General features: G+C 37.4%; 1 protein-coding gene across 1 annotated transcript; it reads left to right on the top strand.

Moving 5' to 3' along the window:
* Positions 1-942, top strand: OR1D2 (olfactory receptor family 1 subfamily D member 2). Its single transcript, XM_077163095.1, has one exon. The coding sequence runs from the start codon at positions 1-3 to the stop codon at positions 940-942; it is 942 nt and encodes a 313-aa protein (XP_077019210.1).
* The last annotated feature ends 15860 nt before the right edge of the window (positions 943-16802 follow it).

Here is a 16802-nt window from a genome sequence, read left to right as displayed (position 1 = left end):
ATGGATGGGGTTAACCAGACAGGGGCTTCTGAGTTCCAGCTCCTGGGGCTCTCAGAAGATCCCAAGCAGCAGCAGATCCTGTTTTGGACGTTCCTGTCCATGTACCTGGTCACTGTGGTGGGCAATGTGCTCATTATCCTGGCCATCGGCTCGGACTCCCGCCTGCACACTCCCATGTACTTCTTCCTGGCCAACCTCTCCTTCACTGACCTCTTCTTTGTCACCAACACAATCCCCAAGATGCTGGTGAACCTTCAGGCTGAGAACAAAGCCATTTCTTATGCAGGGTGCCTGACGCAGCTCTATTTCCTGGTCTCCTTGGTGGCCCTGGACAACCTCATCCTGGCCGTCATGGCATATGACCGCTACGTGGCCATCTGCCGCCCTCTCCACTACACCACGGCCATGAGCCCTGGGCCCTGTGTCTCACTCCTGGCCTTGTGTTGGTTCTTCTCTGTCCTCTATGGGCTCATCCACACCCTCCTCATGACCAAGCTGACCTTCTGTGGGTCCCGGAAGATCCATTACATCTTCTGTGAGATGTATGTCTTGCTGAGGCTCGCATGTTCCAACACCCAGATCAACCACCTTGTGCTGATTGCCACAGGTTGCTTCATCTTCCTCATTCCCTTTGGGTTCATGCTTGGGTCCTACGTTTGCATTGTCAGTGCCATCCTCCGAATACCCTCAGCCTCTAAGAAGTACAAAGCCTTCTCCACCTGTGCCTCCCATCTGGCTGTGGTCTCCCTGTTCTATGGGACACTTTGTATGGTGTATCTGCAGCCCCTCCACACCTACTCCATGAAAGACTCTGTGGCCACAGTGATGTACGCTGTGGTGACCCCCATGATGAACCCTTTCATCTACAGCCTGAGGAACAAGGACATGCATGGAGCCCTGGGAAGGCTTCTCCTGGGGAAAGCCTTTCAGAGATCGACGTAAGAGTAATTTTGGAAACAGGGCATTGACGTAGAGACTGGGAATTTCCACCATCTGCAAGGCATTAGCCTGTGGGATCTAAAAAAACTGAGTAGGATGTAGATCCAGCTCAGAAGGAGCCTATAGATTTGGGGTGAAGAAAAGACATGTATGTGTACTCCAGTGTCCCTCAGAACTTTGCAGCTTGGAGTAGACTTTAAGGGAAAGGCAGAGTTGAATTGATTTGATGATCATTCGGTTATTTGTTAATTCATTCAACTGACAATGACTGAATGCTTACTAAGGGCCTGAAATTGGGTTACAAAAAGCAATAAGGAGCTTACAGTCTACTGAGGGAGGTTGACAATAATCACACAAAATGTAAATGAACCTAACTCATCAGTTAGAAGGTAATATTTAACAGATTGATTAAAAAATAAAATACAGATATATGCTATTTTAAAAGAGACACAGTGAAAGCATAAGAATACATAAAATTTGAAAACAAAAGAATAGAAACAGGCATATTGGGAAAATAATAATCAGAAGAATTTAGCTATATATTCTTCTGATTATATATATTATATATATATAATTTTTTTTTAATTCATGGGCTGGCACGAGGAAATGAATCCAGGCCCCCAGCATGGCAGGTGAGAACGCTGCCACTGAGCCACTGTGGCCCGCCCAGAATTTGGCTATATTAACATTAGTTAAAAGAAACCTAAATCAAAAACTTTATTAAGAAAGACAGGTGTTACAACCTGAGGAAAATTGGGAAAGTACGAAGACACTCCATGAAGCAAATGAAGTTTAAGCTTTACACCCCTCTGTTGAAAGGGCCTCAACAATAGTTTTTTATTTGTAATTTGTATTCTTTTTCTTACACAGGACCACCAAACTGTATAACTTCAGGTCCCAAAACCTTGCATAGGCCTGGTCATTGTTTAAATCACTAAGATAAAGCAATTTTAAGTGTTTATCCACCTAAAAGGGTATCTCAAAATATATAAAGTGAATTTGGTACAATTACAGGGAGATATTCACAAGATCACCATCAGGAAAAAATTTTTTGATAGTCCTCTCCTGATTATTGATGAGTTGGGTGGACAGAGGATTGGTGAAAATGTGGAAGATTTTAACAGCATGGCTAACAGGCTAAAACTGGACTTACCTGATGTACAGCCTCTAACAATTGAAATGTGAATGTTTTTCATGGGCACACATGGAACATTTTCAGGAACTAATCGTGTACTGGATCTTAAAGAATGCCTCAACAAATTTCAGGGACTAGACAGGCCAATTCAATTGGCTTGGAAGTAAATGATCAGAAACGGTGAATAGAGAGCTCCCAAATGACTGGACATTAGAAAACACACTGGTAAAATACTCAAGGTTAGAAAGAAATCAAAATGCAAATTTGGAAATAATTAAACTAAGTGATTATAAAGATATTACATGTCAAAACTTGAGGACATGACAAGCATTGTTCTTTGAGGACTTACAGCCTTAAGTGATTACATTAGGAAAAGAGAAGGCTTCATGTTTACTGAGCTAAGTATCTTAGGATTCTGCAAAAATGAACAATGATATAAGCCCAGGGATTATAGAAAGGAGATAAGGGAATAGGAAGTAGTAATCAATGAAATAGAAAACAAAAATATAATGGAAAGGATAAAAAATACCAAAGGTGTGTTCTCTTTTTTTGGCGGGGGGCGGTTGGTCATTCCATTTGTTATTTATTTATTTTTTAATTAGAGAATTTGTGGGTTTACAGAATAATCGTGCTAAAAGAAAAGATTCCCATATACCACCCTATTATTAACATTTGCTTTGGTGTGGTTCATTTGCTAGGACTGATGAAAGCACATTTTCATCACTTTAATCAAGCACATTATGACTGATGAAAATACTATAAACTATAATCCACAGTTTAACTTAGGGTTTACTGTTTGTGTTGTGAAGTTCCACGGAATTTTTTAAAAGGTTTTTATTCTAGTATCATATATACAGTCTAACATTTCCCTCCTTTTAAAACGCATTCAGATAACATTTCAATGTTTTCGGTGCTGTGCTACCATCACCACCACCCACCACCAAAACTTTCCCATTATCCCAAATAGAAACTCTGTACATTTTGAGCCTTAACCCCCTATTCCCTACTCCAAGCCTGTCCCCTGGTAGTCTATATTCTAAATTCTGACTTGATCAGTTTGCTTATTCTAGTTGTTTAATAGCAAAGAGGATGAACTTCTGGAACACTGATCAAGGGAAAGAAAGAAGGCGCAGATAAACACCACAATGGAAAAGAAAATAAGGATAAAATGAAAGATAACACTGAGATTAGAACAATTGAAAAAGAAAATTGTCAACATCTATAGGCCAATAATTTTGAACATTTGGACAAGATGAATGAATCAGGGAAAATGTGACTTACCAGAGCTGGCTCAAGAAGAAATGGAAAAATTTAATTGTCCTATAACTATTAGAAGAACTGACACAGTGGTTAAAGATATTCCCCCCCCAAAAAAAAAAATAATAAATAAAACCAGTGGTTTTACAGACAAGTTTTATCAAGTTATGGGTCATCCAATTTTTTTACAAATTCTTCCAGAAAACAGAAAAACAAGTTGAACTTCCCAACTTTTCTATGAAGTCCACGTCACTTGGTACCAAAGGAGAAAAAGAGTGCAAAAAAGGAAAAGGGCAAGGGCTAATTTTACTTAGAATACAGATACAGGATTCCTAAACAAATGCTTGCAAATTGAATTAGATGAGCATTTTAGTAATAATAATAATATACACAATGAATGACTTGGATTTATCACTGGGATATAAAAATAATTTGATATTTTTTAATCCATAAATGTTATTTACTATATAGGCAAATTGACAGAAACAATATAGCTCTCTCAATAGATGTGGAGAGAGCATTAGATAAAATCCTAAACCAAAGAATGTCCTTGATAAAACAGTAAAAACTCAACCATCTTTTTAATATTCTGTATGATGAAATAAAAGGACAGGGGGAGGTACAACAGTGGCTCAGTAGCAGAATTAAAATTTAAAAAAAAAGGACACATAAAACACATATGCATCCCAAAACAGAATTTTGTCTGGAGAGCATGTATTTGTATGATTGCTTAAATTTGAATGGAATTAGCCACTTCATGGAGCATCATTTCTATTTGAAAGGACACTTGACTGATAAACTACAGTAACTCAGACTTGGATATTTGGCAGATATTATCTCAATATGAATGTTTTCCTTTTCACCGTACAAAGAACAACCAAAAGTATTGTTATCAGTGATAATATTTGAGCTTTCAAGCCAATTTTGAAATTTTGGAAAAGTTGTATTCACTCTGGTCAGCTTGACAGCTTCTCAATACTTCAAGACTTTTCTAATGAGATCAGTAGTGATATTAACATATATCACTTTTAATATATATCATATAATGAAATGAGTCTATATTTGGAAAATCTGAATAACTCTGTGAGCCAATATTTTCCAAATGATCCATGTGTTAGGTGATGAAATCATGCATGGGCAAAAGATCAACTCAAAATGCAAGATAGGCCTATGGATTTTAATGTCGTAGAGGATTAAAAGTTCATTGTTATGGTATCAGATTCCACATTACTACCAACTTTTAAAAACTGTCACCTGTCAAATGATAATGTAGTACAAAGAATATCCACAATTAATTGGAAAACTTTCAAAACACCCTCTTGTCCAGTTACATATCTGTATAAGACTGAATTTTCCTCATATACTTCAATCAAAATAACATACCACAACAAAATAAACGCAGAAGAAGATATGAGAATCCCACTATCTTCTATTAGGCCAGACTTTTAAAAGTTCTGAAAAAAAACGTAAATCGATGCCAAATCTTCTCACCCAGCCCCATTCAGTTGGGACACACCTTAGCTTAAAACAGCATCTTCAAGAGATTCTATATACAGTGGGTTCACACCCACAGGAATGCAGATTGAGACCAAGAACCTATCTAAATTAGGTGCATAATTCAGTACACCACACTCTGTATGCCAAATTCCAAATGAAGCAAAGATTTGATTTGTTTATTTAAAAATTGAAACCATAAAATTACAAGAAGAATTCATGAGAAAGAACAAGATTTTATAAGCTTAGATTAAGGGAAACATTTATAAATTAGTCAAAAAATCATGAAACGCCAAAGTAAAGATTGATGTAGTTAACACTGTAGTTGCTGTCCTAATAGCCATTCTCTTATTCGTTTTTACTAATAAGCTCTGATTTTGATGGGGGGTGAGGTGTATGAGGTGAGATGTGCAAAAACAAAATCATTTCCTCCTCCCTAGATTTCCTTGCACCAACCTTCAGGTCGCTAAAACTGCTAGAATGTGGTATTCCAGAAATGAATAAGGCTGTGAAAATGTCCAAAATAAGGTACCAATGACAGGAAACCTTCTCTTCAGAAAGGCCAATCATGTCTGGGGCTTCTCTGTCACATAGGAGGCACATGGGTAAAAAGAGAGGAAAAAAAAATAAGTTAAGACCTAAAATCCAAAAGACAAAATGGGAGAAGAAAGTACTGCCTTTACTGTAATAACATTAAATGTTAATGGATTAAACTCTCCAATTAAAACATATGATTCCCATTTATTCAGAAGATCAATAAAGAAACAGAGATTTTGAGTAGTAGGATAATTGAACTAGATCTGACAGACATTTACAGAACATTACATCCCAAAATAGCAGAACACACATTTTTCCCAAGTGCTCATGGATCATTCTCTAGGATACAGCACATATTGGGTTGCAAAGCGAATCTCAATAAATTTTAAAAGATTGAAATTATACAAAACACTTTCTCAGATCATAGTAGAATGAAGTTGGAAATCATTAACAAGCAGAAGGTTGGAAAATTCACAAATATATGGAGACTAAACAACACACTCTTAAACAACCAATGAGTCAAGGAAGATATTACCAGAGAAATCAGTAAATATCCCAAGGCAAATAAAAATACAACATATCAAATCTTATGGGATGCAGCAAAGGCAGTGTTGTGCGGGAAATTTATTGCCCTAAATGCCTATATTAAGAAAAGAAGAAAGAGCAAAAAATGAGGAATTAAATGTTCACCTGGAAGAACTATAAAAAGAACAGAAAACTAAACCCAAAGCAAATAGAAAGAAAGAAATAATAAAGATTAGATCAGGGAATGCATGAAATAGAAAATATGAAAATGACAGAGAGAATGAAAAACACAGAAGTTGGGTCTTTGATAAAATCAGTGAAATCTTAGTAAGATGAAAAAAAACAAAATAAAAGAGAGAAAGAGGACACAAATAAAGAAAATCAGAAATGGTAGATGGGCATAAGTACTGACCCCATAGAAATTAAGATGGTAAGAAGAGGATACAATGAGCAATCATATGCTAATAAACTAGACCACACAGAAAAAAATGGACAACTTCCTAGAAAAGCATGAACAACCAATACTGACTCAAGAAGAAGCAACTACCTCAACAAACCAATCACAGGTAAAGAGATTGAATCAGGCATCAAGAAGATCCCAAAAAAGAATAGTCCAGAACCAGATGGTTTCACATGTGAATTCTAATACTGCTAAAACTCTTCCAAAAAACTGAAGAGGAAGGAAAGCTACCTATCTCATTCTATGAAGCCAACATCACCTTAATACCAAAGGCAGAAAAAGATACTACAGGAAAAGAAAATTACAGACCAATCTCTTTAATGAATGTAGATGCAAATATGCTCAATAAAATACTTGCAAATCAAATCCAGCAGCACAAAAAAAGAATTATACAACATGACCAAGTGGGATTTATTCCAGGTATGCAAGCCTGGTTCAACACAACACAATCAATTAATGTAATACACCATATCAACAAATCAAAGGGGGAAGAAACACATCATTTCGATTGATGCATAAAAGGCATTTGATTAAATTCAACATCCTCTCTTGATAAAAACACTTCAAAGGATACGAATAGAGGGCAACTTCCTCAACATGATAAAGGGAATATATGAAAAACTCAGAGTTATCTTCATATGCAATGGGGAAAGACCGAAAGCATTCCCTCTAAGATCAGGAACAAGACAAGGATGCCCACTGTCACCACTGTTAATTGGCATTGTGCTGGAAGTTCTAGCTAGAGCAATTTGACAAAATAAAAAGGTAAAAAGCATCCGAATTGGAAGAGAAGAAGTAAAACTCTTACTGTTTGCTGTGGGGGTCACCACAGCGTACATCACTGTGGCCACATATAAAAGTATATGTCAAAAATTCCAAAAAAAAAACACTACAGCAAAACGACTAGAGCTAATAAATGAGTACAGCAAAGTGGCATGTCGTATCAACACCAAAAATTTAGTAGGGTTTCTATACACCACTAATGAGCAATCTGAGGAGGAAATTGGAAAGAAAAAAATCCATTTACAATAGCAACTAAAAGAATCAAATATTTGGGAATAAATTAACCAAGGCCACAAATGACCTAGACACAAAAAACTACAAGAAATTACTAACTGAAATCAAAGAAGACCTAAATAAATTTAAGGACATACCACATTTATGGATTGGAAGACTGAATATAGTTAAGATCTCAATTCTACACAAACTGATTGATAGATTCAATGCAATACCAATTAAAATCCCAACTTTCCTGGCAGAAATAGAAAACACAATAACCAAATTTATTTGGAAGGGCAGAGTGTCCCAAATAGTAAAAAATATCTTGAGAAAGAGGAATGAAGTGGGAGGTCTTCTTGACTTTAAAGCATATTACAAAGCTACAGTGATCAAAACAGCATGGTACTGGTATAAAGATAGATATACTGACCAATGGAAATAGAATTGAGTTCAGAAATAGACCTTCTCATCTATGGCAGTCAAGCCAACTCAACCGGGACAGAGCAGTCTCTTCAATAAATGGTATTGGAGAACTGGATATTCATATCCAAAAGGATGAGAGAGGACCCATATCTCGTACCTTACACAAAATAATTAACTCAAAATGGTTCAAAGACTTAAAAATTAGAACTAAGGCCATAAATCTTAGATCTTACACCCAAAACACAAGCAATGAAAAAAAGAAGAGATGAATGGGATCCCCTCTAAATTAAACACTTTGTGCATCAAAGGACTTTATCAAGAAAGTAAACAGGCAGCCTGTGCAATGGGAGACAATATTTGGTAACCATATATGAGGTAAGGATTTAATATTCAGAATATATAAAGAGATTCTACAACTTAACAACAAAAGACAAACAACCCAATTTAAAAATGGGCAAAAGACATAGACAGACATTTATCAGAAAAGCAAATACAAAAGGCTCAAAAACATTTGAAAAGATGCCCAATCTCACTGGCTATTAGGGAAATGCAAATCAAAATTACAATGAGATGTTATCTCACACCTACTAGAATGGTCATTATCAAAAAAACAGAAAACTTTACAAATGCTGGAGTGGATGTGGGGAAAGAGACACACTTAGTCAGTTGTTGGTGGGAATGTAGAATGGTACAACCACTCTGGAAGGCAGTTTGGCTGTTCCTAGGAAATTAAGCATAGAATTGTCATATAATCCAGCAATTGCATTACTAGGTATATATTCACAGGAATTGAAGGCAATGACACAAACAGACATTTGCACACCAATGCATATAGCAGCATTATTCATGATTGCCAAGAGATGGAAATAGCTCAAATGTCCATCAACAGACAAGTGGCTAAACAAACTGGTGGTATATTCATAGTATGGAATATTATATAGCTTTAACAGACTAAAGTCATGAACCATGTAATAATGTGGATGAAACTTGAGGACGTTATGCTGAGTGAAATTAGCCAGAAAAAAAAAGGACAAATACTGTATGGTCTCAATAATATGAACTAACATTAATGAGTGAACTTTGAGAGTTAAAATTTGAGAACACAGGTTATCAGGAGATAGAAAGAGGGTGGATATTGGGTATTTGATGTTGAAGGATGTTCAACAGAACTTATTGTAAAGATCCAGAAATGGATAGCACAACACTATCTAATGGTAACACAATATTTTAAATTTACTGAACAAAGTTGAGTGTGAGTATGGTTGAGGTGGGGGCATATATGACACCAGAAAGAAAGATAGAGGATAAAGACTGAGACGGTACAGCTTAGGAATGCCTTGAGTGGTCAATGATGGAGATTAAATGTACAAATATAAGAATGTTTTTGCATGAAGAAGAACAAATGAATGTCAGCATTGCAAGGTGTTGAAGTGGGATGGCATTGAGGTAAAAATACAATCAATGCATACTAGGGTCTGCAGTTAACAGTAACATTGTAATACATAACAAAGGCAATTGGACACAGCTAAATGTCAATAAGCAGGGAATATGGGTGAGGAGTCTGGGATTCTTTGCAGAAGAATTGGAAATGTCTTCATATAGATTGTGTTGATGATGCATGGCTATATAATCATACTGGGAACCACTGATTTTTTTACTTAGGTTGGGTTATATGGTATATGAATATAACTGTTCAAAAATGAACAGAAATGTACAAGTGTTGGAGAAAATATTGAGAGAGAGAGAGAATCATGGATGGTAGGTAAGTAGAGTGGTGCAGCCCTTCTAGAGGGCAGTGTGGTGGCTTCACAGGACCTGCCATATGATCCTGCAATATGATCAATAGGATCCTGCAACCCCATAGTTAAGGGTATGCTTGGAGGAACTGAGAGCAGGGACTCAAATGGACATTTACACATTGGTGGTTATGGCAGTAGTGCTCACAGTTGCAATGGATGGAGGTGGAGGAAGGGTGCATTGACCAGGAAAGGAAGAAGGAACTGTGGTGTATACATACAATGGAGTATTGAGCAGCTGTAAGAAGGAATGAAGTTGTGAGGCATTCAACTACATGAACGAAACTTGAGGACAGTATGTCGAATGAAATAAGCCAGAAATGAAGAGAAAGATACTATAATGCCTCACTAATATGAACTAACTATAATGTGCAAAGTCTGAGAACTGAATTTGAGAGCATAGGCTATCAGGTTGAAGCCTATCGTAAAGGTTCCTAGATTGTAAGACCTTACAGCAGTCGCTTCTATTCTGGAGTTGTAACTGTTATTTCTAAATTTGAGGTTCTGAGTTCTTTGCATATAACCTGATCAGTCCCTGGAACTTTGGGTCATTTGTGTGACACCTGAGACTCAGAGCTAGAGTTCTGCAGCTATGAAAGTCAGCATTACTCCATGCAGCAACTGCTAAAAACACTGAAGAAGTGATCATACTTCAATTAGAGATATGAATGAAGCTGATCCAGGTAGAAATAAGGTAAAGGATGTTTAAAACTTCAACTTCTGCATGAGTCCAAAGGAAGAAATGCTTATTTGGTGCAAAATTTATATTTTTGCTAGCATACTATGTAATCTAACTTGTAGAGTCATCTTATTCAAGCACCACAATTACATGGAACTTTGATTAGGCAGGGAGATCTTGTTGGTTTGTACAGGTTTGTGTGATGCACATCCCAGAGTAATCTGGGCAGAAAATTTTTTTAAAAAATTGCCAAGTCTCCTTGAGGGACTGAGGAAAAAGGTGGAAATATTAAACTTCCCCAACCAAAGAAGACCTGATATTCTCACAATCATTGGGCACTGCAGTTTGATGGCCCAAATCCTCAACCTTGGGGCTTGCCCATATGAAACTCGTTCATGCAGAGGCAAAGCTAAGCCTACTTATGATTATGCCTAAGAGTCACCCTCAGAGAGCCCCTTTTGTTGCTCAGATGTGGCCTCTCTCTCTAAGCTGACTCTGCAGGTGAGCCCACTGCACTCCCCCACTATGTGGGACATAGCTCCCAGGGGTGTAAATCTCCCTGGCAATGTGGGACCTGGCTCGTGGGGACTAGCCTGGACCTGGCATTGAGGGAGTAAGAAAGCCTTCTTGACCAAAAGGAAGAGGAGAAATGAAACAAAATAAAGTTTCCAGTGGCTGAGAGATACCAAATAGAGCTGAGAGATCATTCTGGAGGTTAATCTTATACAGTATATAGATATCCCCTTTCGGTTTTTGGTGTATTGGAGAAGTTAGAGGGAATACCTGAAACTGTTTAACTGTAATCCAGTAGACTTGATTCTTGAAGATGACTGAATAACTATATAGCTTTTACGTATGACTGTGTGACTGTGAAAAACTTGTCACTGACACTCCCTTTATCCAGTGTATGGACAGATGAGTAAGAAAATAAAGATAAAAAATAAATAAATAATAGGGGGTGTATGGGGTGTGTGAGATGTTTTGGGTATTCTTTTTTTTATTTTTATTTTTATTTTTATTCTTAAATTTTTAGAGAATGAAAATGTTCAAAAATCTATAGCTATATGATTATACTGTGAACCATTAGTGTATACTTCAAATGATTATAAGGTATGTGAATATATAATATAGCTAGATAAAACTGCATTAAGACAAGAAATGCAAGGCATGGTCCTGCATGGGATCTCATAGAAGAAAAATATTGCCATAGTATAAAGGGCCTTATTAGGACAATTGACAAAACTGGAACAGATGGAAGGATTAGTTCAGTGTTAATCCTGAGTTTGATGACTGTACTATGTTATAAACAAGAATGTCCTTGTTCTTGGAAAATACATACTGAATAACTAAGGAGCTAAAGATAATATAATAGGTGATGTACTCTCAATTAGTTCAGAAAAAACCTAATGCGTATGTACATACATTTGAGTATGTGTGTGTAGATACATATATATTTACATATATATGTATTTATAACCAAGAACATCTATATGCCTCAATAAATACATAAATTTCATTTAAAAATTTTTAAATGTGCCCAAGAGGTTAGTATAATGAAGAGTTGAGGAGATGGAGATTCTTAGGGAAATTCAATTCTATTTTAGTTCTGAGTCAATCTCACACTATTCCTCACTGTAACTAAAATTAGAAATGGGGAGATGACATCTCCACTATGCTTTTGACAATACAAAGAACTTACGTATTTAAATCAAAAAGAATTTATAACATGAAAAGAATTTGTAGCTTTAACTGCAAAAAAAATTGCTTCTATATGTCAACTCAATCATCATTTGTCTTAACTATTTCCTTTTGATGCTGCCTAATACACCATCCTGAGTAATACTGAAAATGGTCATTTAATTTGCTTCATGGACTAGTATCCCAGGTTTGACTAAGTCTAGAAAAGACCAAGTAGTTGTATGTGAATTAGTTAGTGTTCTAGTGTTCTCTGGAGGAACAGAGTCAGCAGGAAATATCCACTGATATAAAATTAAGTGTCTCATGTAACTGTGGGAAGGTAGAGTCCAAGGTCTGTAGGGTAGGCCACAAACTGATAACTCCAATGAAGGTCAACAACAAACTCCACAGGAGAGACTCACAGGCTGAAGCAGGAAGGAAGACTTTCTCTTCTAAATTCTCCTTAAAAGCCTTCCAGTGATTAGATGAAACATCACTCATTGCAGAAGACACTCTCCTTAGCTGATTACAAATGCAATCAGCTGTGGATGCAGCTGATGTAATCATGATTTAAGTCCATGAAATGTCCTTATAGCAACGGACAGGCCAGCACTTGCCTGACCAGACAAACAGGAACCACCACCTAGCCAAGTTGACACATGAACCTGACCATGAGTCTGTCAGAGTCTGGCCAGGAAACAGAAATCCCACCAAGTATTTTTAAACAAAGATGATTTAATACGGAATTGTATACACAGATACTGAGACTGAAAGAGAAAGAAGACAGATGCTGAGGTAACCCAGAGGTGATAACTGCAGGAAGAAGTTGTTTCCACTAAGGCCGGAGAACAATTGGGAAAAGATGGTGACACCAGAACCAGCAAGGTGACCCAAAGGTTCATTGCTGAGAGGGTGGAATCCTCACTTGTGCCACCTCTTTTCTTTCTGGATGTCAAAGTACCTATTAATCTTTGCTTTTGGACATGGAAATGCCAAGAGTCACCCCAGAGGATCCCTGGAGATCCAGACATAGCTGTCCATGCCACCTCCACAGAACAACAATGCAATTTCCCTCAGTAACTGGGGTCACTCACTCTAGCCAGTAGACAAGTCCCTTTTCCCACACGACCTCTAGAGCTGCGCAACAATTTGGTTGAACCTTAACAAATAAATTAGGTTTAAAAATTTTAACCCCAAAGATTATTGTCGAAACCCTTTTTACAACATTATGAGCAAGTAAAAAAAATGCACATTGTGGTTATATTCATAGATGCAATTAAAAAATCCATAAAAACAAATGTACATTCTTTCACAGTCCTCAAATTCATTGTGATAACATATTGAAAGATTGGAAATACAGATTATTCACAATATATATATTTGTTTCAATAAATTTTTTTTTAAGAAATATTTTCAGGTTTTTCATTTAGTTGTTTGTTTGTTTTGCATGGGCAGACACCAAGAATCAAACCTGGGTCTCCAGCACAGCAGGTGAGAATTCTACCACTAAGCCACCATCGCACCGCCCACCATTTAGTTTTGTAAACATAGTTACAACATTAATGATCTAGCTGGTGTCAGACTTTTGAGTTCAGAAATTGAGTTCTTAAAACTGACAATTCTGCAATGTTTCTGACGTTTGGTGTTTTGTAGGGAGAACTATTGAAGCCAATGTGAACTTCTCTTTCTCTTGAGGTGACCTGTTATTCTCAATCATTAAAATGTTTTGTCTTAAATAATATCATTCCTATCATTAAAGTAATGAATATCACTAGGATACTATTTGGAATATTTTCATTAATAAATGCCACAGTACAGTAAGGCTTATACTTTGCAATCTCAGGGTTTTGATTATCTATAACATTATCTTTTTCTGTTGCTGTTCTCTGTTGTTACAATATTATCTTTTAAATTTTTGCTTTAGAGCTATCCTAGTTTTTCATTGTGGAATTACTATTATTTTTAAGTTAGATCCGCACATTCTCTCTACTATTTGACTTCTGTTTGTTTTAAATTCCATCCTTTGAATCTCCCTTCTAGAAGGAATTCTGAAGTCCATCATTAACATTACTAATTTATTTTCTGAAATACCAATTTTGCCTAAAATTCTAATTTAAATCTTTTTTCTGCTTTTTATTCATTTCTGTCTACTGTTTCCAGGTTCATTTCATTTTTTCCTAAATTTTTCTCTGAGTTTAGTGCCTCTTATTTTAATCTATTAAGAACATGAAAAAAGATATCTCTATAAAACTTCCTGTTCCCTTTTTAAATTGCTCTCAAGCATACGTTTTCTTCCAAGTACTTAAGGTGTTCTAACTTTCTCTTAATATGGAAATAGATTTCATAAGTCATTTTTTTTTAATGTCCTTAAATGAGAAGGGCAATAAACGGAATGGAATTTTCCAAAATACAATTAAATTTAACCTCTATCATTCAGAGTTATTCTCCTTTTAGGGAGGTGGGGTCCGCGATTCTTGCACAAGTTAATAAACACTGTAGTCACTCTGTACATGGACTGTATTTGCAGTTTTTTTTGAGAGCTAAAGCATCATTTTCATCATAGTTGTCTTCTATACCCTCATAGGATTCCTTACATCTAAATTGTATGCAATAAATAAGCATGACAGTAGTAAGAAATTCTGAGTAAGAAAATATCTTTCATGGGCTGAAATCTCTCTGTGTCTGGACAGAGCTGTCCTGGTGTGATGGCTTGGAGGTGTTATGGACCCCAGAAAAGACCATGTTCCTAAAAAGATCATGTTCCATTCCTAAAGGTGTGGGCCCATTGTAACTTGGGTCTTTGCTGTATAAGAGCTTAAGTTAAAATGCGACCCACCTCATTCATAGGGGTTCGTATAGCTCTTACTAGAGACTGTTATAAGAGAATGAAACACAGAGAAGCTGAGAGAAGGACACACACAGAAGCTGAGAGAGAAACAGAGAGGAAAACACTGGAGCCAGAAGCTAGAAACAACGAAACCCAGAAGAGAAGGGAGAGACCAGCAGACCCATGTGCCTAGCCATCTGACAGAGGATGTCGTCTGATGGTGCCTTGATTTGGACATTTTCATGACTTCAGAAATTCAAGATTGTAAGTTTGCAAATCCCCACTGAAGAAGCCAACGCATTTCTGGTATATTGCATTTCAGCAACTTTAGCAAACTAAAACACCCAGGAACTGGACAGTGCTCAGAGCATAGGGCAGGTAACAACAGGGGCCATAGGCCTGACCTGGAACTTAACCAGAGGAAAGTGCAAGTTAACAAAGGCTCCAAAGCCTACCGGGTGCTTAGTCTCCTAGAACATTTAGGAGACTAGGTCAACAATTACAGGACGAGAGTAAGAGGAAGTGAGATAACAATTGACATTTACTGAGTGACATTCAAAACAAAGCAAATTACGCTCCAGACTATGGTTTAAGAACTATTCGGATCTCATCTCAACTGATCTGCGTTATAACTTTATAAGGAGCTTTATTATTGTTGCTGTTTTTGTTGTTATGCCCATTTAAAAGGAGAGTAAGTAAAATAACAGTTTAAATTGCTAATATCAGAGCATGGTTCACACCCACCATGGTCCTCTACAAAATGTCATGACCTTTCTCTGGCAGGAGGCACTAAATTATAGGAAAAAATGGCCATTATTCTAGGCTGGTATAAAAGGGACACCTACAAGAAGTTGAGCACGTAACATGTAGACCCTTTTATTTCTAAGAATCTAAAAATTTAGTAGTCCTAATATCAGCATGGAAGTTAAAAGAAAGTATAACTCCCACCCTATGCCACACTTTAAAAAAAAAAGCTTCCAACATGGGCAGGAGGAAGTTCAGGAGCTCAGCTGGAGGATAATCCCTGCAGCTCCAAAGAGTAGTTTGAAGTTTCTGCTGAACAGCGGAAGAGAGGAGCCAACACTCCATCAAAGATCCTAGAAAGGCCACCCCAAACTTGGACACTGGGGACACACTCTCCTGGAAACTTTCTAGCCCATTCTTGCTCTGGAAAAACTTGGGGAATGTTTACTCCTGCCAGGCACTGCATGCCCTGAGGGCACAGCTGGAGAAGAGTGAAAATGAGTCCGAGCAATTACTTTGACTTGGTCTGCAATGAAGACCTGGGGGAGCTGGGTTTGGAGAGACTTTATAACCTGTTGAATATTTCCAAATTACTCTAATCACTGGCCACCCTGCTCCTGGAGGAGGAATCTAGGCTCCTCGACTCCACCTCCGAGAACTACACGAGCACGCCAGCCTTCACTGTGCATCCATCCGCTCCTCTGCAGGACTGGGAATATCAACCCTCATCATTCCCGACCATCCCAGTCCTGTCTCCTCGACATCAAGAAGAAAAGACTAGGATCCACTCTCCAAGCCAACAACTGACCCTTCATCCAGCATATATACCCGTAAAGGTACTGCTACCAGGTGCTAGACCAGCAGGCAATCAATTCCCTACCTGTGAAGAGGAGTGAAAGCCACAGGCTTAGAAGCTCTTTGGCCTCACCTGAGCTCTGCAGAAATTCATCTGGTAAGGATTGTGGATATTGGAGAAAACAATCTTTATGAAAATGATACCAAAATGTTGCTATCTTGTGAATAGCACTTTCTATGTGCCAGCAATGGCATGACAGACGTTATCTCCTTTCACTCGGTCAAAACCTCCAGGAGGTAAGTAGAACTATTTTGCTGTTGTATCAGTTGAAAAGCAAAGTGTAATGAATTGGCTGAGGTCACCAAGACAGGTAATGACAAAACCAAGACTCAAATCTAAGCAGAACCCAAGTTCTCAACATTGGAAGACAAGGGGATAAACACAAGTAGGGTGGGGAGAGAACTTCCCTCTTTCATTCCTCTCCTCTCACAGACCACGCCGAGTTCCCTCCTTC

This window comes from Tamandua tetradactyla, chromosome 6 (genome assembly GCF_023851605.1).
Source record: "Tamandua tetradactyla isolate mTamTet1 chromosome 6, mTamTet1.pri, whole genome shotgun sequence".
Taxonomy (NCBI): Eukaryota; Metazoa; Chordata; class Mammalia; order Pilosa; family Myrmecophagidae; genus Tamandua; species Tamandua tetradactyla.
The sequence above is the reverse complement of the archived record's forward strand: the minus strand, read 5'-3'. Positions and strand labels throughout refer to the sequence as shown.

Coding starts and splice junctions, on each gene's coding strand:
- OR1D2 (XM_077163095.1), top strand. CDS start 1: ATGGATGGGGTTAACCAGACAGGGGCTTCTGAGTTCCAGCTCCTGGGG.